This window comes from Pteronotus mesoamericanus, unplaced genomic scaffold (assembly GCF_021234165.1).
Source record: "Pteronotus mesoamericanus isolate MK-2021 breed Mesoamerican mustached bat unplaced genomic scaffold, CSHL_Meso_final contig_2, whole genome shotgun sequence".
Taxonomy (NCBI): Eukaryota; Metazoa; Chordata; class Mammalia; order Chiroptera; family Mormoopidae; genus Pteronotus; species Pteronotus mesoamericanus.
In genome coordinates, this window is record NW_026555084.1 from 29,570,002 (window position 1) to 29,591,805 (window position 21,804).

The window sequence follows — 21,804 nt, forward strand, 5'->3', positions numbered from 1 at the left end:
TTTGACAGGGTTCTCCACCGCATGGTGCTCATCATTTAGTGGACAGAGATGACAGTGTGCTGAATGAAGCGCACTGTTCTTTACAGAAGAATGGGAGGGAGAGTGCTAGTCCTCTGGCTTCCCTCCTTCAGAGAGGCTAAGGAATAGATAGGATGCAGTTTAAAAGCAGGAATTCCTAGGGGGCACCCGTAATGAGAGTTAACCATATTCTGATAAGTACAAAGATTCATTTCTTATGTTCAAGTTAACCAAGGGAGGTGGTGGGGTGGGGAGGGGTGGAAAGCTTAACTATAATCCTTTGTAAGAGCTTGTATTTATCTCTGACATTATGGTAAAGTGTTATTTGTTCATTTTTCCAAAAGGATTCAAGGATTTTTACTGTACCAATCAGTTCATTTAACAGTTTATACTTGAAAGACCAAATACAAGAAAATACACAAATGAGTGGCCTGTTTCGTAAAACTGTAATTTTTCTTTTGTTCCTCATCTCCTTTGGTTTGGCTTCTCTAAATTGTGATTATATTTCACTGGGCTGTATAAAACTGTGACTATGCCTGAGATTACTATAAACCTAGTTTTTGTTATTGTTGGGTTTTGGTTTTCATAATCCTTAGATTGTATATTTTCTGGTAGCTTTTATCTGTGATGACCATTTTCCCCTTCTTTTCAGTGTGCCTATTTACTGAAATAAAAGGAATATTTACTGTTTAGTAACTGTCAGAACCTCATTTTTGGCTTCCTCTGTAGTATGATTTCAAATGTTTTACTCTGCATTTTCATTTAGAAATAATTTATACAGTTAACATACATTTTTATTATTCACTAGTGATATAGCATTTACTTTTCTATAAAAATATTTTGTAATGGTGTGAAACTTTGCAAAGCCAACATGCATAGATTGCTTTATTTTGTGGTAGTGTGAAAAACCTTTTGAAAGTTAAATATTTCATTGATGTGGCTTAGCATCAGGCATTTCACACGCAGGAAAGATGTATTCCTTTGGGATTGAGGGCATGTAGTCTTAAATGGTCGCCCTATGGCGATGGTGCCTGGACATCATTCCCGGTGCTGCAGTCACTTTTTTTGAATTGGTAAGATAATGAATGAGATCACGATAAAATTCTAAAAGTGATGGGAGTGAAAACTGCTTATTCACCAAATCATATATTTTTAGTTATTTGATAAATTATTGACTGCTCTTTTCCAAAGATGTTTTATTTCTTCCGTCAGTAATTAAAAGGTTAAGTCATCATTTCTGGAGGAACAGTGTGGTAGTGTATTATCGGAGTGGTAGTAGATTCATGTGTTGAATATAGAATTTAGCCTGTTTCTTTCTCTCACAGCCCTGTTGCACAGGGAGATTTGGCATGCTAGGTTCACCTTACAGTTCCCTAGAATGGCAGATACTATGAGATGATTGGTAGAACAAGGAAAAGGATGATGTCATCCTCACTTACAGGCCAAAATAAAGGAAAAGAGAGTTGTTCCTTTATTGAGTTGGTGTTTACTACTGACTCTAACATGGCCTCAGTGGATTGCATTTCATCACCCGGGGAGCAGCTTTCAAAGCAGCTGAGAGAAGGCCGTCTTCCTTGCTCAGCTTGAGGTCCTCCTTTGTGTGCTGTCAGCGTGATTTATAAAAAGGGGGAAAGGTGCCCATTAGGATTTTGCTTTTTGATTCCGTTGTAATTTATCCTCTTGGTACTATACATGAATATAATTATTGTCTGGCATTGAAATGGTAATGTTTTTGAGTCATATCATTAATGTTTATGTACAAAATGCTTGTCTTTTAGAAATTTATCTTTAGGAAATGTTTGGCTTCATTACTTACGAAGTGCCTGCTTATCATTTTTCTATTTTAAAAAGATGAGTAATTAAAATTAGATTTTAGTTAATGTATTTTGGAATGCTTAACATTTTTGAAATCCTTACCCATTGTAATTAATATAAATTAAGTAAGTTGGAAAAAAGAATACATTGGTACTTGAAAATCAACCTGTATATATTTTCCATGGATTTTTACATTTACAAACTGGAGTCATGCTTATTTGTGTTTGTGAGATTTAGTTTTATGCATAAAGGCAAATTTGGAGTAGTCTTGAAATTTTTGCAGAAAACATAATTCTTAAGTTTTATGGAAACTTAAATTCATAAATGATCACATTTTGAAAGCACAACTTGTCTTTGTTCAGAGTAATACTTAGTTTTACTAAAGTAAATTATGGTCTTGTAAGTAGCAGCATAATTCAGATTGTTACCATAGTGTTGTTCAGAAAGTGACTCATACTTTGCCCAAGGGTATTGAAGAACTCTTTCCCCCCCACCCCACAAATAACAAGATGTTTCTTTCTATGACAGTCAGTGGAGTCCTTTGTAATAATCAGTTAATAATTTCTCCTCTTATGTTGCAAACCATTTCCCCCCAAAGTAGTGTTAGGTTAATAAAGCAAAATAGTTTTATTACTTTGCTCTGTTCATCGATTGTTCTCATAATTTTGCTGCCTGAAGGTGTACTAACTGTATTTTACCATTGGAATTATGTCTTCCTCTGACCATTGGGAGGCACCATTGCAGCCGTAAGTGCAAACTCTTTATGGGAGTAGATGCCTTGTGGCAGAAGCATGAAGAATGAGGGTGGGTACTAGAGGAATTCTGTTTTCAGATGGGAGAGGGTGTGGCAAAATTAAAGCATTTTTAATTTAACTTTATAGAAAAAAATGAGATTTCCTTATAGTCCAAGCTCAATTTAGAGGCAGGCTTTATCATTTTCTTCTCTGATTCCTTCGGAGTTTTTGTGGCTTCCCATCTCTTTCTAAGAACTGAGCATTGGGCTGTAGCAAAGTACTATATTGCATAGATTATTCTTTCTCAGAGGATTGGTGCATGCTGTAAGTGGGCTGTTGTGCCTGCGATTTTTTTTTCCCGCTGTCCTTTGCAAAATGAAATTCTCTTGTTTCCATTTAAATTTAATATTTACATACAAATCTTAGTTCTGGTTTTGATATTTTTAATGTTAATTTAGAGTGGTCCTAAAGGTTATACCTTTCAGAACAGCTCTTTGATAAAGAGGAAGTTTTGTAAGCAGAAAGCCCTGGATTAGTAGTGTTTCAAATATGTATGTGACATCTGAGAACTAGGCTGCCTTATGTATTTGCGATGCAGGAGTACCTTACTAGAGCTAATTCTTTCCCCTTAGGGGGACGATACTGTGTAAAATTTGAATAATAATATTAGGAAATATGGCTTCCCAAGTAGAGCTGTGTATCAATGCACAGAATTAAAAATCAAAATGGATTTTTAAAACTGTGAAAAAGAGAGGTGCTTAAGCCAGTTTTTTTCCTTATAGAATTTAGCTTGCTGACATGTCTCACGGAAGGGTGTGAGTGTGTGTTTTTTTAATAAATTGCTCTTTGGGCTACATCTGCAGATACAGTAGCCAATTGATCTAATGCAGTTTCTGAAGGCTTTCTATACAGGTGATGTCATCCTTTTAGCTCTATTCTCCTCCCACTCTCTTTCCTTCTTATTAGATATTTCATCTTACTGCAGAGCATAGAATCAATAGGAGCTTCTCCTTAGGGAGCTGCTGTGAAACAGGCAAGGGCAGTAGGAATTAAGACACTAACATATAGTCTTGCTTTAGCAGAAGATGTAGTGTTTTTGTACCATATTATATATAAATTTTGAACCAGAAAGCCAGGCTTAGATCAACAATACTGTCTTAGTGATGCATTAGAACAAGAAGTAGTACTGCAGAGCTGTGAATAGTGCACATGAAGAGGAAAATTTTATTTTGGGGATTCTCAGGCATGCTACAGGACAGACCTGTTAGAGCATATGTCTTCTAACTACCGTTTGCTCAATGGTTGATTTTTTTTTTTTTAAACCTCTGGTGGTTAAGAATAAAAAGAAGAAACTTTCATCTTAAGGATACAGTGTTCTGGTTTTCTTCTGATGCAGAACGACTGCAATGCTTGCTCTACAGAATGAAATAAGTTGAAGAGAAGACCAAGCTGTGTTGCGGAGGAAAGGTTTCTCAGAATCCAGGAATGCAGATTTGGTGCATGTTGCCTTATGTGCTTTCACTGATTCATTATTATCTGTTGTGTTACCACTGCATGTCTGTGCCAGGTGCCTGAGGAAGCATGTGTGTGTGTGTATGTTCTGAGCCAGAAATAGAAACATCTTGATTTGCTGTGATTTGCTTGTTAAAAGTGAACATTTTCATGAAAAGTGTTGCAGTTTTTAGAACAATACTATAAGCTGCTGAAAGCTCCTGATTTCAGTTTGAAAGGAATTTGGAGAAGCTGCCTTTATATAGATATATATATAAATGCTGCAAATGGTGTATGATTTGCAAAAAGAAACTTAACAGAATTTTGTCAACATACTCATCGGTGTGGCTCTGGTTTGAAAAGGAAACTACCCTTTCCAGCCCAGGAAATGGCTTTTCTTGTTCGCTGTTATGCCAATTGTCTGCAGCCATGGGCCTCCAAAGTAAGTCATTGTTGTTATTTTCTTTGAGATTGATGTAATCTAGTTATTTATATTTAACTTCTGAATTGTAAGTGAGCTTTATTATTCTGTTTTATTTTCTTAACTTCAAAAATAAGACTACAAAGCAATCTGTAAAGCTCAATCTCATGGCCATTTTGTTTTTCAATTAAAGGAATCTCTAAAATATTCTAATATGCCTCTAAGAGGGTTTGAAAAATACTTTCATAATAATCTATAGACTTTAAATGCAATGTATTTGAAGTGTACTGTCTTAAGACTGAATCATCATTTGGCTATAGCTACTGCTGTACTTTTCTGAGATCATACTCTTCAGTGCACTCTTGAATGTTTTGTGTTGCCTTATTTCCTTAAAGGGTTGATGTATTGAGTTATGTTTACTTATACATATTTCACTGATAATGGTGTTATCAAATAAATTGTATTTTATAAAAACTGAGTAATTCTTAAGCAGTGAAATAATACAGAGAAAATACTCATGAAAAGTAATTATATGAAAATATTTTAATCTTAATTATTTACAAAGTAGTAGTAAGTGAACAATTACTAGCTTGAGACTATTTAAGACCATATATTATACTTGTCATTTTAAAGCAAACATATTAACTCAGAAAAAAGCAAAATGCTACACAACAGGACATGCTAGGTTTTAGAAAAAAATAAAGTGTAATTTAATAAGTCGCGTTGTTCTTAGTGGCTCCTTATGTAGATCTGAATTTGATGCCACTCAGGTTATCTTTCCTGTTACATAAATTTCAAAAACAGGAGGACAGAGAAATAGGAATTTTTAGTTTTGTTTATAAAATTAAGTGTTTTAGTAAACACTGTAATTGTGACATTTACTATATTCAGATTTCTTAATAGTTCTGTTGAATAGAGACGGGCATGATATAGACATTTTTTTTTGGCATGATCTGAAATCGTGTCTTTGTTTAAATGTCCTGTTGATGGTGACTAAGGGAGAAACACTCTGATAGCATCATGGTGTGCTGTTCTATCCGAAAGACAGCTCTCTGCATATCGTTCTTAAAAGCAGCTTTTAGAAGAACATTTAAATTCACTGTCCATTTGGCATACAGCTGACTGAAACGTAAAGAGATGGAATGAAGCCTAGATACACACTTCACTTGTGCTATTAGCTGGTAAGACATGGATGGCCTCTTTAGTACAAAAGCCACCTGTAGGCCCACACGTTGCTGATGCTCGATAGTGGCACTGCTAAGGTTTCAAATGACATGTAGAAGGGAAGTGGATGAGACCAGGTGAAAAATCTTTAAAGAAAATGAAGAATGAGATATAGTGGTTGTTTCTTAGAATAACAACAAATAATAGCTTTTGGGGGTGCTGGTAACCAACTTTTGACTTAAGATTTATCACATATAGACAAGCCAAAGAGGATTTTAAAGACCAGATTCTAAGGTTTCATTAAATGCCAGCAAATGTTATCTGGGTGTGATTTTGTGATTGGTACTTAACTGTTTAAGTATCTGTAATAGAGCACACGTCCTCTTCCCTGCTCCCCATCTCTCGTGTTATGACCGATGGAATTTTAACTCTGGATTGTGAGTGAACACATTAAACTTGTTATTCATTTTTTTATATTTGCTGCTGTCGGCTTTCCAGTACATTTTACTGGTTTTGTTTATTAATCATGTGTTTTTCCCATGCTACTTCTTGGATTTTATTACTCTGAATTCACTTGTATTCTTGATAAAATAAGTATGTCTAGCAGCAAGAGTCTGGAACATAAGTCCTTGTATGTTCAAAATGCTTTATATTAACCCTTAGATTATCTGTTTGTATATAAAGTAATCCATCGAAAGTCTTTTCCCTTTGGCACTTTGAAAAAGTTAACACACTATCCTCTGGCATCCAGCATTGGTGATGAGAAGTCTGGGCTTATAATTCTTGTCTCCATTGTTAAATAATCTGTTTTTCTTCTCAGTAATGATTAGTTGTGTTTTGCTTTGTTTCTGTTTTATTTTTCATCCTTGATGCCATGAAGTATTATTATGGATTGTCTAAATTTTGTTTTATTTTGTTTCCCCTTCTTGGCACTTGGAACCCTCTCAAGCTGAAGATTTCCATTTGTCTTCAGGTGTGGGAAATTGTTTTTTGTTTTTTTTTTTTTAAATGGCAACTGTTTTTTCTCTTATCGCGCCAGATGTTGGGACCCCGGATCTGTCCATAAGATCTCTAAACACTTGTTTCCCCCTTTGTTCCCACTGTGCATTTCCAGCTGGGCCTTCCGGCTCAGTACCTCTCTCTCCCTTTATGACCTATTGCTGTTCTGCTATTTATCTTTTAAAGGTATATAATTTAATCATTGTATCATTAACTTCTGAAAACTAAGTGATACTTTTTCATAATTACCCTTGTTTAATAACTTGTTTTTATTTTATAATACTGTTCTTTTCCCTCGTCTTATTAACTCTTTCTTCACATTTAAATTCTTAATTGAGTGTTTCTGCATTTCCTTCAGGGGATTGACTTCCCTTGAGTGATTGATTCTTAGCTGAGGGCTCACTTTCCCGGTCTGTGTAAGGTTGCTCGTCCGGAGTGGCTGTGCACGGTGGGAAGGAGGCATCACCGCTGCGGCTTCTCCTTTCCATCTGGAGGTGCTCACGTTCTCATTTTTATGCACAGCCAACCCTCCAGGTCGGGTCTTGTCCTTTATCTCTCTTTACCTGTCTGCAACGTTTGACATAGTGGGTCACTCCTTCCTCCAAGTCAGTCTTCACCGTGGCCCACTGGGCAGTGTGTGAGCGCGCCACCCCCCGCTCCCCCCTGCCCCCCTGCATGATATTCCACTGCAGCACTTCACGGCCTCTCTGGTTGCCTTGCACCACATCCTCAGGTCTCTCTGCACTTTTAATAAACCTCACTGTTAAGAGCTAATATTGATAGAAAGCTGCTCTGAGGTTTTTTTTAAAAGTTAAAATGGAGAGAAATATGTCTTAGAATATTAAAATTCTAATACTTACTGAGTTATTTAACAGTGTCCCCTCAACGCTTATCTTTTAGTAAAATTAATGAGTTAGGAATGGGGTTCTTCTAGTTGCACATGCCTCTGGCACAGTGCTGGTGTGTACCCAAGGCTGCTTTGATTAGATACAGCTGTTCCTCTGGGGCTTTTGAGAAATATTAGACTGTTTCCATAAAAGAGGCTCCAGACTGCTTTTAGGGTTTTGGAGTCTCTTTCTTTCTTTCTTTCTTTCTTTCTTTCTTTCTTTCTTTCTTTCTTTCTTTCTTTCTTTCTTTCTTTCTTTCTTTCTTTCTTTTCTTTTCTCTCTCTCTCTCTCTCTCTCTCTCTCTTTCTTTCTTTAACTGACAGTTCTATGATATGTCACTCTCTAGTGGAAGAAGCTTTTTTATAATTCTGGTAGCTTGCTTTTAATTTCATAAGGCCTCCATCTTCTTGTGCCTTGACTAATGTTTCCTGTTTCCCATGTGCATAATTTTCCGCCATTTCATCTTCTGTGCTTTCAGAGTAATCTTTTTAAAAATGAAATTTCTTTCATTTATTTGCTTAAAACCTTTCAGTAGTGGTGTTTTTGTTTTGTTTTTTTGTACAGGAAATCTAAGCACCCAAGAGTGCTTCATCTTCTTTATCTTCCTGTGCACATCTCTACATGCGCTGCACTGGTTTGCATACTGTTTCCTGAATGAGTCATGCTTAATAGTCAAGTCTCTGGCCTAATACTGTTCTGTGACCACATACGTAATCTTAAACTTTTTGGTAGCCACATTTAAAGAAGTTTTAAGGTGGAATTAACGCAATAATATATCAAGTAAATTTTTTAACCATGTAATAAAAATGTAGTAATGATGAGTGAGATTTGTTTGTTTTACTACATCCAGTTTGTATTGCATACTCATAGCATGTCTCAGTTTGACTAGCAGTACTTCAGGGGCTCAGCGTGGCATTGGGCCCAGTGGTTCTGGGGCTGTGTCAGTGCCGGTCAGCACAACATGTAGGCTCAGTTGCCATTCTGGGGCTCATCTCAGACATCGTTCTCCCTGCTCTCTAGCCCCAGTGAGAATGAGGTCTTTCTAAGCTATATTTGTTATTTTAGTGTTTTAAATTGTCGTCTTTTCTCTCCCAAACCCCATGATGTTTTATTATTGCTTTTATGACTAGTATTCTTATTCAGTAAATGGGAAATTAGACAAGCAAGCTTGTTAGAAATGTATTTATATTTACAGAAAATGAGTATTTAGTAGAGTTCTGAAATGAATTCTATGAGTAGCATTCGAGAACTTACAGACATTGTGATACGCACAAGAATCATCTTTATTTCTTGATCTTTTAAGTAAGGTTAATGGGTAAGTGATTCCTGGGCGGCGCAGTGCTTCTGTGTCAGGTAGCTGTGCTCTACAAAGCAAGTTCTAATAATGCAGTTCGAAATTTAACAGTGGGTCTTTGAGGAATGTTGGGGAATTGTGCAATTTTTAAACACTGTGTTCAGGGTTAGTAGTAAATATTACTTTATACCTACAGAGCCCTTCGCAGAAATGAAATAATGCTGGGGTATGGGTTGTAAGAGGCAAAAAGTTTCAGATAGTAAAGTCTGTTATAATGAATGAATTTCCCTACCATAATTCTTAGCTGTGGTAGGTTATTCTTGAAGACCAAGTTTTTATACGTGATGTGGCATCTTAAACATTCATCTAATACTATTCTTATGCTATATGTGCTATTTGTGACAGTCTAGATTCATGTAGGTCTTTGCCACCACCCCCCAAAATTAATTGCCCTATGAATATGTCTTGAATAGATACATGGGTTTGTCCCAAAGCGTTATGTCTTGCACTGTAAAGATGTTAATAAGAATATTGGGGGAATAAAAGAATATTGGGAAAGTTTGGAGACTGCTTTGTGAATCATATCTTTATTTTGGGACTGGACTTCCACAAATATGCTTATGTTTGTTGTGAAGAGCTAAGGGGCATGTAGTGTAACATTATTTTCTATTGTATTCAGCTGTTGAACCCCTGCTTTTTTGCACCGTATCCATGAATTTTATTCCAAAGTATATCATTGAGGAAGTGTTGCCCTCCTGAAATTCTGAATGTACCTGTGATGAAACTTCATGTTTTCAGGTATCCATGGAAGTCTGAGCAACAGTGATGTTGTTCAGAAGTCAGATGTATTCGCACATTTATTCTGCAGATACTTATTGAGTAGGTGTCATGTGTGGACTAGGCATCATCATGCTAGGCCTTCATTAGGCAGCAGTGATAAAGTATAAATAGATCACTGTTGAGCTGCCTGGACCTGCGTGTATGTGTAACAGGATGTGGATCTAGAGGCAGCACCTTATCCCGGTGTGACAGGGATGATAGAGAGCGCGAGTGCTGCACTCAGATAAACAGAGTGAAAACACAGGCATTTCACTTTCCATTGATTCCTCAGCTTCCCATACAGGTCCTTCTGTTGGGAGTTTTTTTGTTATCTAAGTTACATCCCTGTCTACTGTTTTCAATGCTTATAAATGTTTATTCTCAGCTTTACATTATATATCAAGTATACTAGTATTTATCACAAGCAGTCTGTTAACATTCATCTTTGAATCTTGCTGATTTAATTTTTTCTTCATAAAAACTTGGAATGTATACTATGTACATAGCAACCCTTAGTTGCTAAGGGTTACGGAATTTTAAACATTCTAGTGTCTGTGACCATTTTTAAAAGAGAAGGTAACAAAAAAATTTCAGATACACATGTATATATTTTTAGTTTTGAAAACATTCAAATTATTTATAGAAGTAATAGAGTAATGCTTTCACCATATGAAAATAAAACAATTCAGTGAGATATTGCACATAAAGCAAAAATTCCTTTGGATTGATTTTTCTTCTTCACTACTACTATTGATTGTCTGATACACTATATTCTTCCAATTCTTTACCCCCAGACCTAGATAAATGTCTACCCAAAAACACATAAATTGTTCTTATGCTTTTAAAAAATGAGTCACATCTTGTATTTGTCTTGAAATTTGCTTTTTCAGTCAGTACATCTGGGGACCTCTCAGATCTACGCCATACCTTGAACTGTTGCCTAGCAGTCCGTGATAGACAATATAACAGTTAAGCTGTTCTGCTTGTGATGATTACTTCCTTTTTCTTTAAACTATTACAGATACTGTTTTTAATTAATGTTCTTATACATTTTTTGTGCACCTGTATGCTTCTTTAGAGTAGGTACCCAAAGAAGAAGAATTGAGTCATAAGATACATATTTTTAAAATATAATAAAACTTGCATTTACTTCCCAAACAATTGGGCATTAAAAACTCCCAGCTTAATATCAAAAAACAACTTAGGAGGAAAAAGCAAGATTTATAGTCAAGCTGCCTAAGGGTTTCAGATTTCAGTTGCCCTTCTTCCTAACTGTATCACCATGGACAACCTTTATAACTTCTCTGGTTCTTGATGTCTTAATCTGTAAATTGAGTATAATAGTATCTACCTCATGGTTGTTTGATGACTAGGGTAGATAATCTTATGTAAAAAGCTTATGTTTGTTGTAAAGAGCTTAAGGGACATACAGTATAGCATCTAATTATTCAGCTTCTGAACTCCCATCCCCATTTTTCCCCCACTATATCCATGAGTTTTGTTCCAAAGTATGTATGTACCAAGTCTGTCCAGAAGGTATCCAGCCATGTAATGTGAAAAATAGTGACATTTATTAAAGAAGATACAAGATACAAGAGGCATTGTACATAGGACAGTGACGCCTCAGTCCCCTTCAGAGTAGGCACCTTGGGACGTCACACAGTTTTCCCAATCATCATCGGCTGCCCCATCGTACTTTCCTTGTCATTGATGGTCTGAAATCTCTTCCCTTCCAGAGGTGATTTTAGTTTGGGAAAAGCCAGAAGTTGTAGGGTGCCAAATCTGGGCTTTAGTGGGGCTGAATCACCTGGGCGATTTGATGTTTCCCGAAAAACTCTGCACAAGATGTGATGCATGAATGGGTGGGTTGTCGTGATGAGGCTACCAATCACTAGTTACCCATAACTGTGGCCTTCTGAATCATCTGAACAGTTTCCGCAGAGGAATGTTCAAGTTTAACACAAAATTTGATGCATATTCCTTGCTCTACTCATTCAGTCATTTTGAATGCAATGATAGCATAGTGCACATGCTCACTCAACGGCATCTGCCACCCCCACTGACTAGTACAGTGAAGTCATCAGTGTTCACTCATGCGCATTCCAGTCTACTCTCCTTAGCTTCCAGGTTACGTCAGTGTGACACAAACCGTTCTCGTTATATTAACAGTGGCTGGACTTTTTCTGGACAGAGCTTGTATATCTAAATTAAATGAAAGTTTAGTGTCTACCCTAAGCCATTCTATTCATACATATTTACTCCAGAGAAATGAAAGTGGTCATTTAAATACTTGTACACAAATGTTCATAGCAACACTAGTAGAAAATAGTTAAAAACAGGAAACAGTCTTAATGTCCCTCAGTAGTTAAATGCTAAACAAATAGTTGTGAATCCATATTAAGAATAGTTGGACTTTTTGGGGGACAGACTTCGTATATTTCATAGAATGCGTACTACCTGTATAGTTGCTAAGAGTTACAGAATAGCAACACATTCCAGTTTCTGTGGCCATTTTTAAAAGAGAAAGTAAAAGAAAATTTTTGTCACATACATATGTATATATTTGTTTTCAGTTTTAAAAATATTTCAAATTATTTGTATAAGAGAGGAAATGCTTTCTTGATATGAAAATTCAGCGTTTCAACTAGATACTGTATATAAAGCTAAAACTCCTTTTGGACCACCAGTCTCAATTTTTCTCCTTCAACCAGAAGTATGTTTTCTATAGTTGACATACTTGGGACACGTAGTGAGTACTCAAACGCTAGCTGTGTAATCACCATCCTTATTTCCACTAGATGCTATATACTTATAAATCTGTGTGTACTTTCCACTTGTACCGAGCTCCTTGAAGACAGGACCTGTTTTCATCATCATGTTGCCAGCAGAATTCCTGGCACAAATCTGGGGTAACAGAGAGCACTGAAATCAGATAGAGCTGAGTTTGAATTTCAGCTCCACTTCTTACTTGAGTGTTGAGATCTGGGGCAAGTTGCCAATCCTACTGCCTCAGTTCTTCATCAGTAAACTAGGGAGAGTAGTAACACCTACCTTTTAGGGTCTAGTGAGGGTGGCCTGTAAGTATCAAATATATTGTAAGTATCGTTTCCAAGCCAGTTTGCAGACTTGCTCTATGGGCTTTGGTTCATTGTGTTACTTTTATGGATGACCTTCTGCTTGGTCTTCTCTCTGTAGGCCTCTTGAAGAAAGAGTATCTATAGAATATCTCCCACCTCTGACATTACAACCAAACATATTTTCAGTCTTTGCCTTTCCATCTACTTCATTCCTACATGACATTTTTTTCTTTGTATCTAAACAGTAGAAACAAAGTGGGAGGAAGTTCTTTGAGCTGACACATACTCCATCAATATTTCTTTTTAATTGTAACCAGTTACAGTTACTGTAAACAGAGCACATTGATTTTCTGCTGCCTTTTTGAATATACATAATAGAGCTATAAAATGACCTCTAACTATGGCTTTAGCTTATTCCATAGGTCCTGATAATATAGCATTTTAATTTTTATTCTGGTTAAGTATTTGCTGACTTCCAGTTGTGACTTAATTGGTCTGTGGGCTATTAAGAAGTCGGTTTTATAATTTCCCAGTATTTAATAATTTTCTTGTTTTTTTTTTTTTAAACTTAGTTCTAGCTCATTTTTACTGTGACCAGGGGATATTGTAATTTAGTCCAAGCCATGGCTGTTTGTTTTTGGTGTCAGCCACTGTTTTGTGTTGGTGAGTGTGCACACATATGTGTACAGTGACGTTCCTCCCCTTTACGGGGGAATGGCTGAATTTGTGGGGAGGGCAGGCTTTTTCCTCTGAAATGCCATTACGAATGGTGGTCTTTTTTGAAAACTATACAGTGGGTTTTCATGGTAGAGTTGCCTGATAGTATCAGAGTACTAATTTGGTTATCATTTCCTAGGAGTTTTCCTAAGGATGGAGAATTTAGGTTAGAAATGAACTTGTACAGTAACATACATAAAACAGAAATTTGCTGCAGAAGTTAACATTGTGTCATGAACTCTTATAAAGGTGAAGTTCGATATTTTGAATATCTTAAATTATTTTTCTTCTTCAGCTTCCAGCCGATCTTACGAAGATGCACATTACAGACAGCCCTCATCCACAGGTGACTCATGTGTCTTCTAGTCAGTCTGGTTGTAGCATCGCTAGTGACTCTGGGAGCAGCAGTTTATCCGATATCTATCAGGTAACAGCTTGGGGTTTGTGTGTTGGGTATTCTGCCAAGTGTCCTGTGCTTGTGCCTTAGGTAGTCACATGTCTTTTAAGTAAGGTCTGAAATTCAGGTATAAGGTTTTTGGGAAAATGTGCTTTACTTAACTGTCAAATTTGTAAGCCTAATTAAAGAGATGATCTCTCTTTTGAGGGTCTTTAAATATGGTCCAACAGTGTATGAATCTAGTGTTCATTTTAATTTCTTGTATCTGGGGAAATCCATGTAATGCTTGCTTTGGTAAAAAATGAAACAACTGAGCTTAAACATATAAAAAGACATTTTTATTATGACTGTATTAGTCTTCTATAAGTAAAGTTGTGAAGAAAATTAGAGTTGCTTTTGAAAAGGCAAATACTTTTCACTAAAATGAAAAGTATTGAAAAGGGCCTATTAAATTTTCTAGTAGCCACATTACAAAAAGGAAATAGGTAAAGTGTATTTTAGTAATATATTTTATTTACTACGATCTATCCAAACACTATCACTTTAACATGTAATCAGTATTTTAAAATTATGAATGAGTTACTTTATTTTTTGTACTAAGTTGCCAATAGTCGGAGTTTATTTAAACTGACAGCAACATCTCGATTCAGACTAGCCACAGCTCAAGCGCGTGGCATTCGCATGTGGTTAGTGGTGACCATATAGGACTGATCTGTTGAAATTGAATCGTTGTCTGAGGAAACATTTCAGACGGGGGCTCTGCTGAGTTACCCACATTCAAGTATTTTAGGAAGGTCAGCGTTCCTTCATCTTAGGGGAGGTGCGTAGGTGGATGCAGGTGGAGGAGGCCCCTGTGCTGGGGTCACGCATAGTCTTCTGCACAGAGCCTGGCAACCAGCACCGCCCATCCTGACATTTTATGATCGACAGCGTAAGGAATTCTCCCTGTTAACTATTTTATAGTAGACAGAACAGGAAGGTTTTTAAAAGTAAAGTTAAAAACAATCCATGGCTCTGGGAGCACTTACTGTTTTTGTTTAGTTGTTGGACTCCATGCATTCTGCCCTTCACCAAAAGAAGCACCTTAGGTAAGAAGTAACAGGTGTTGCACATCTCAAAGTCCAAGTAGAGTCATGTCTTCTCTGGGCTCTGTGTTTTTTCTAGAGAAGAACTTTGAGGGAGATCGACCCTGGATTAGTGCAGTTAGGGGTGTGGCTGTAGGTTTCTCCCAGGATAAGTGGGAACGGCTAGACCTTGCTAGAAGAGACTCTACACAGGGATGTGGTGTTAACAGACTACAGATGACCTAGTCTCGCTAGTATATCTGTTTCTAAGCCAGATGCGGTCACCTTTTTGGAACAAGGAACAGAGCCCTAGATGACTGAGAAAAGGGTAAGAGGATAGCGCACAGACTGATATTCAAGGTCTCCCTCCTTTACTCTGAACTAGAGATGGGATGCGCACAGTTATCTTTGGCAAGGCCATAGCGGGGATTCTGGAGCGTCGCACTTACCTTAACATCTACAGGATGTTCACCTACTGGCTCGCCCCGCTGAGGCTCGGGCTGAAGTACCCCTACCAGTGTGGCTGGAGGTCCTTTGCTGCAGGACCATAGCCGTGTAGGTGCCCGACCTGCCCCAACCGCCCATTTGTTTTCCTTCCTCAGTAGCACTCTGTGCACATCACTCCAGCTTTTAAGAGTTTCATTTTAATATTGGATAAACTGTGGACAGGTATCGTTGCCAGCTGTCCTGCATGTCAAAGGAGTACCTCCATCACATAGTGAAGAAGACACCTTTCCATATCCCAGAAACCTGGGAGTCACCATTGGCTGTCCTCCCTTGATCATCACATTCAGCATCAAGTCACACCAGTTCTGCATCCTGCACCATTCATTATGTTTGTGTGTTGGTATATATATGTTTAATGTTAACTGGGATGTAATTTACATCTAATAAAATTCATGCTCTTTAGTATAGTCTCCATAAAGACAGAGCATTTCCATCACTTCAAAAAATATTTTATGCCCTTTTGTAGACAGTCCCTTCTCCTTTCTCCTAACCCTGAGCCCCTGGCAACCACCAGTGTCTTCTGTCCTTACAGCTGTGCATTTTCCAGAATGTCATGTAAGTGGAATCATATATTTAAATTATAACACAGTGAAACTTATATAGTAACCAATACGATAAAGTAACCAGTAAGCCTTAATGAATTTAGGGAGAATGGATAGATAAAAGGAGCAAAAATAATGAAATTCTAGAACCAAAACAGGAATTCAGACATTTAAAAGAGAAAAGTGTCATAATACCAAAGTCAAATATGCAAAAATATGAGGTAAAATATTTTAAGAGTAGCCAAAACAGGTAAAACATTTTCAAAATGAGGCTTTAGTTGAGCTTAGGACAATAGCCAAAGGATAGAAACAGTTTAAAGATTAAAAAAAACAAGCAAATAAACACAGATGAAAACAGAAGGAAAATAAACCAGAATCTTTAAATAAATATATATGCACTCATACGTATACGTACTTGGTATTTGAATACATGGAATGCAAATCTGAATTCAAGAGGAACAAATGGGAACCATGTTTATCTTCTGGTGGTAGGTTTGTGGGTACTTTTTATTGTGTTCCTTAAGCGTTTGTCATGTTTTTCTCAATGAACATTATTATTTCTGTATTTAACAGATTTAAAAGAGGATGTAAATAGGGTATACAGTTAAAAATAAAACGAATAAAATTGTAGGAAAATATCAAAGAATAATTAGTAGGGGTTAAAAGGAATAAGAACAAGAATAATAGGTTGATAAAATCCTCCACAATGCAAAAAATCTAGGCTACTATAAAAAAAGAAAATAGATGAGCAAAATGACACCAACCATTATCATATATATGCAATCAGATCCTCAGGACTAAAGCAAAGGGAAGAAAAGAAGGCTTCAAAATCAGTGCTGTATTCTTAGTCTTTTCCTGACTCCAGCCCTTCTTTGGGTACCCATTAAACCTTTAGTTACAGGTGTACATTCCCATTTTATATACCTTGGCCAGCAACAGTTAAAGTGATTTGTCTGGTTATTCGAATTTCTCAGCGTTTGGGAGATTTCAGAAGGGGACATCTAACCCAGTCATGGCTTGCAACAGTAAAAGCAAAGCCTTGTGAAGTAATGCAAGTATTTTTAATTTTTAATTTGGAGGGTTGAGGGTGGAAAAAAAACAGTAATCTTAACAGCAATTCTTAATAGGAAAATTATTTGCACCATTTTATATGGCCAAACATGTGGCTGTGCTCCTATGCATTTCCTCCTTGGGAGTTTTCCTGTTTTCTGATTTAAAAATAAAAGCCCTTCATTCTCAGAGAAACTTCAAATAAAGCAGTTACAAGAGTCTAGGAAAAAAATGCAAGTAATGGCTTTGTTGTGAATATGTTTTTAATCAGGTCAGCTTAAAATTTAGCTAAAAGTATGCATTTATATGTTAGAATGTTCTTGAGTAAGGTATTTTATGTATTCTCAAAGAATGCGTGGATGAAATAGGAGTGCTTCTTTCTAGGTTCCTTTTTCTATTTCAGTCGTGTTCAAGAGCCGGGACATTGTGAAATGTTGATTCTTGAGCTAAAGCTCTTGCCTTTTCATTAACTTGCCTTTTCATTAACTTGCAGTCTTACACCACATAACATTTTGATCAGCAATGGACAACACATGCAGCAGTGGTCCCATAACATTTTTATACATTATAAGCAAAGAGCTCATTTGCGATGTTGAAAGAAAAGGCCAGATCTAGGTGGTTTAAATTAAGGAGAAGGCCCAGCATGCTCTCTACTCACACTGTGCCCACCCAGAGTCGGCAAGGGAGCGAGGGGAGAGGGCTGGGGAGGAGGGGAGCGCTGGAGCCCACCCCTGCACATGGGCACATGCACCCATGCTCCTGGGCACTAACTTGCTTCTCCACTCTCCATTTCTGTTCATCTTTCCCCCTAGTTCAATTCCTCCCTTTTTCTTTCCCCTCTCTCTCTGCTTCCTCATCCCTTCTATTATTTCTCCTTTCAAGCTTTATCTCCTGGATCTCTTTCTGTCTCCGATGGCCCTTTCTGTTCCTTCACTTCCTTCCCCTTCTCCATCTCCCCCCCCCCCCCCCCCCGCGAAAACTACTCTCCTTCCAATGGTGCTTCCTCCCATGGCCCTCCTCCCAGTACCTCCCCCATGTACTGCCCTTACAGCTGTGCATTTATGTGCATATGCACACACACTTTTATATCGTATTTTTACTTTACCTTTTCTACTTTTATATATGTTTAGACACACAAATAACAGTATTTAGCATCACCTTACAGTTCCCTTCAGTTTCAGTGCAGTAACATGTTGTGCAGGCTTGAAACCTAGGAACACTAGGCTGTCCCATGTAGACCCAGTGTGTGGTGAGCTCTGCCCTCTAGGTCTGTGTAAGTCACTCTACAACCGCACGAGGACAGCGTTGCCTCACTTTCCTCAGAGCATGCCCCTGTCTTTTAGTGACACATGACTGTACTTTTAATTAACCTGAGGCACATATTTATCCCCCATCTATAATTTTTATCCTCTATATAAGACGTAAGCACATTGCTAAAAATCCCAACTTTGGATTCAGTTACTACCTCGCAGCGTGATTCCTCGGTTCAGAGCTCTGCTGCCCAGTCTCTCCAGGGCGCTGGTGCCACGTTTCCCCTGGGGTGTGCTTTTGACACCTCATCTTGCTTTGTCTACCACATGTTTTCTTCCATTTGTCTTGAGTGTTTCTGTTAAGGATATCCTTTGTGTCCTCGTTAAAACCAGTTATCTTTGTTACCTTTCTTAAACTTTTGCTTGAAATAAATTGCAAAAAAACGGGACTCTACTCCTTTATTTTAAAAGCGTCATTGCTTCACTGTTACCTAATTCACACTCTTCATTTCAAATTTGTGTTCAAGTTCGAAGCCTTTCCCTTCTAAATACAATCTACAAATTTGGTTTTATATTCCACAGTTCTCCACTTGCACATTATAGATTATGTTCCGTGACTAACATATAATGGCTGTTCCCAACCGTGTTCACCCTTCTCTAGGAAGGTGTTTTGGTAGTGCTGCTCTGCCAGCAGCTCCACCTAGATCAGGGGCCCCCAGCCCCCCTCCCCCCCCCCCTCCCTGGACGGCTTCGCCTTACTGCCTGAGCCCCACTCCTGTTTCCCCCACCCTGGTCTGTGGAAAAATTGTCCACGGAACCAGTCCCTGGTGCCAGAAAGATTGGGGACCACTGACCTAGATGACATCTTTACACTGTCTCATACATCTTGGAACCCCACAGCCAGTTCTCTGTGCGCCATGTCTCCATTCTGTTGTTTATAGTGTAGTTACATTACATGCACACTTGACATTTCTTATCATCATAGTAAATTTGTGGAGGGCAGAGTTTTTTTCTTATTTGTATATCCCATGCTGAATCGAGCACAGTTTTGGCACTTAGGAAGTAATCTAGATATTTTTTTTTTAGTTGGATTACATTTGTAGGCAGAAACCAATATTGTTTTCAAGGCTCACTAATAACTACAGCTTGATTATTCTGGGCAAAGGAGGCTTTATTTTGCCTGCCTCTCCTGTTGTAGACATTTTGGAGTGGTCGAGCCTGGACAACACTGTTGTAAGGGATTCATTTCACAGAATTCTTGCCCTGACCAGAAAGACAAAGAAGAAACATAAGGACTAAGTGGTCCATGAAAAAGGTTGAGTGAAATATTGCAAATAGGAATGCAGAGGATAGAAGCACTGAAAGACCAAGGTTCTGGCTTAATATGTGCTGTAAATTTGGAAATGTGATTTTTTTTGTGTAACTTTTCATTCTAACCTGTAGTTCCCCTTATTGTAGCTTCATGTTTATCTGGATGCAAACAGGAAAAGGAAATCCTCTGTTGGTTTAGTTGGGGACTGCCAAGTCATCAGAAAATCTCTTACCGTCTGCCTCACCAAATTATATTTATACGTATACATAGAGACATATTCGTACTGTGGGAAGGGAAAAACACAAGATATTTAACATTTGTCTTATTCCTTTCACCAATATACTTTTCTTTTTCCGGACTTAATTCATTTAGTATAATCTCCTTGATGGTCTGCTGTATTCCAGGTAGTAGGATAAAGTAGTTGAAAGGCTAGGCTTCTGATCCTATATGTTCCCTACCTTAAGGAATATGGCTTACCTTTTGACCTGCCTTTTTTGTAACAACTTATGATACTGTCATAACAAATTTCTGAGGCTAGGTTGAATTTTCTTTTTGGCTTTTTTTCTTTGTTTCATTTTGGTATTTTTGATTGCTCTTCTTCAGGTTCACACTTTGTACTGTTTACATTTCTTTGAGATGTCCCATTTCCTCCCTAATTATGTTTACATTTTCTTTTAAATACTTGAACTTCTTGATAATACATGTGAGAAGTTCTCCTAATTCCATCATCTCTGTCATTCCTGGGCCTATTTATATTGGTTGATAGATTTTTCTACTGGTTATGGAGCACATTTCTCTGCTTTTTCAAGTATCTAGTAAGTTTTTATTGTATGCTGGACATTGTGGATACATTTTTTAAAAAATCCTTGTCTAGTTATTAGAGAATTAAACTTTCTGCCCAGGAACTGCATCCTCAGAGGCACCATTCAGTGACCTCCATTCCCGGGGGGTTGTCATATCTCCCTTTACCTAAAGACCTGGCTTGCCCTTGCTTAGCCAGAGAATTAGACCTTGGCGTCTAACTACATAAACCACTTTATGTACTTATTTTTAAATTACCAATTTTTAGAATTTCCTAGCATGTTTTTGGCAACTGTTATTTTTTTATTTTTAATTATTTTTTGGCACCATATTTCTTTTGTATGCTCTTAACATTTTAACAGTTTAGTATGTTCTCAGAACTTTTATTCGTCTTTTTTTCCTTTGTATTCTACTTTGAAAAAATACAGGTAAGAGAAGACAATTGTAAGGATAGATTCTTTGCACATGGCCTGAAAAGTTTCTTAAAAGAGTTCTTTTAGTAACCTTCTGCCAGTGCCTACCTGTGACTTCTAAAGAACTATTTTCTTACATATCTTCACTTCCTAGGCAGATGACGATAAGTCTTCCCTGTTGTCCACATGACTGAATTGCATTTGCCCTTCTGTTATGAGCCGTCTGTCTTTTTATTAGACTTAATCTAAAAGGTGGGAAATGAGACTAGGGTGAAATAGCCTGGGTCAGGGAATGAAAACCTGGGACTGAGGTGAGGACAGGGTGGTTTAAGAACCCAGATTTATATGGTAGATTGTCCTTAAGAATTGATAAAGTAGAAAAAGGCTATTGCAGGGATGAACTTGTATATTTTAAAAAATTAAATTGTGTAGAATAATTGCTTTAGTGTTGTTGTTGTTTTTAACACTAGTTTCTTAGATTCAAAATCCGTGTATGTAAATAAATTAGGTTTTTGGAAAAGTCATTTTAGCATGTATACATGTTTAAATTAAAACTACTGTCTTTGAAAAAAGATTATAATCTGCTAGCAAGTTTGTGGTTCTGAAAATATATTACTCAGAAATATACTCCACTGAAACCCTAATGTTTCATACCCAAAAAATAACTCAGGAGAGTGTATTAGTCCTGAGGCAGGGTTGCTCCTGTATTATCCTATGCTGTCTAATCTTGTAAATCTCAAATTGTGTATTTAATCTGGTTTATACTCGTTGTTACTTAAAGCTGTGCAGAAATCCAAAGGAAGTATAAAACGGGATCTTAGAAAACAAATTAGGACTCTTGCAGGTGTCAGTCTTAACTTGAAATAACAATAGCCAGAAAGGGTAATTGATTGACCCACAGAGAAAGAGGAGGTGGTTCTGGCCTCAGGAAACTGGGATGCTTGCAGGTGTGTGGCTTGCTTGCTCCTCCTCTCTCCTGTGATGCTTTCTGTCACAGACACTGTGCTGATGCCCTTTCTGTCTCTGTCCTGC

At 37.4% G+C, this 21,804-nt stretch overlaps 1 protein-coding gene across 2 annotated transcripts in view; it reads left to right on the forward strand.

The window, feature by feature from the left end:
* The window catches only part of RAPGEF6 (Rap guanine nucleotide exchange factor 6), a 183,540-nt gene that overhangs the window by 86,950 nt on the left and 74,786 nt on the right, over nucleotides 1-21,804 (forward strand). For both annotated transcript variants that reach the window (XM_054568500.1, XM_054568502.1), the window contains exon 7: nucleotides 13,732-13,863. In XM_054568500.1, coding sequence (XP_054424475.1) covers nucleotides 13,732-13,863 — 132 coding nt within the window. The remainder of the gene's footprint in view (nucleotides 1-13,731; nucleotides 13,864-21,804) is intronic.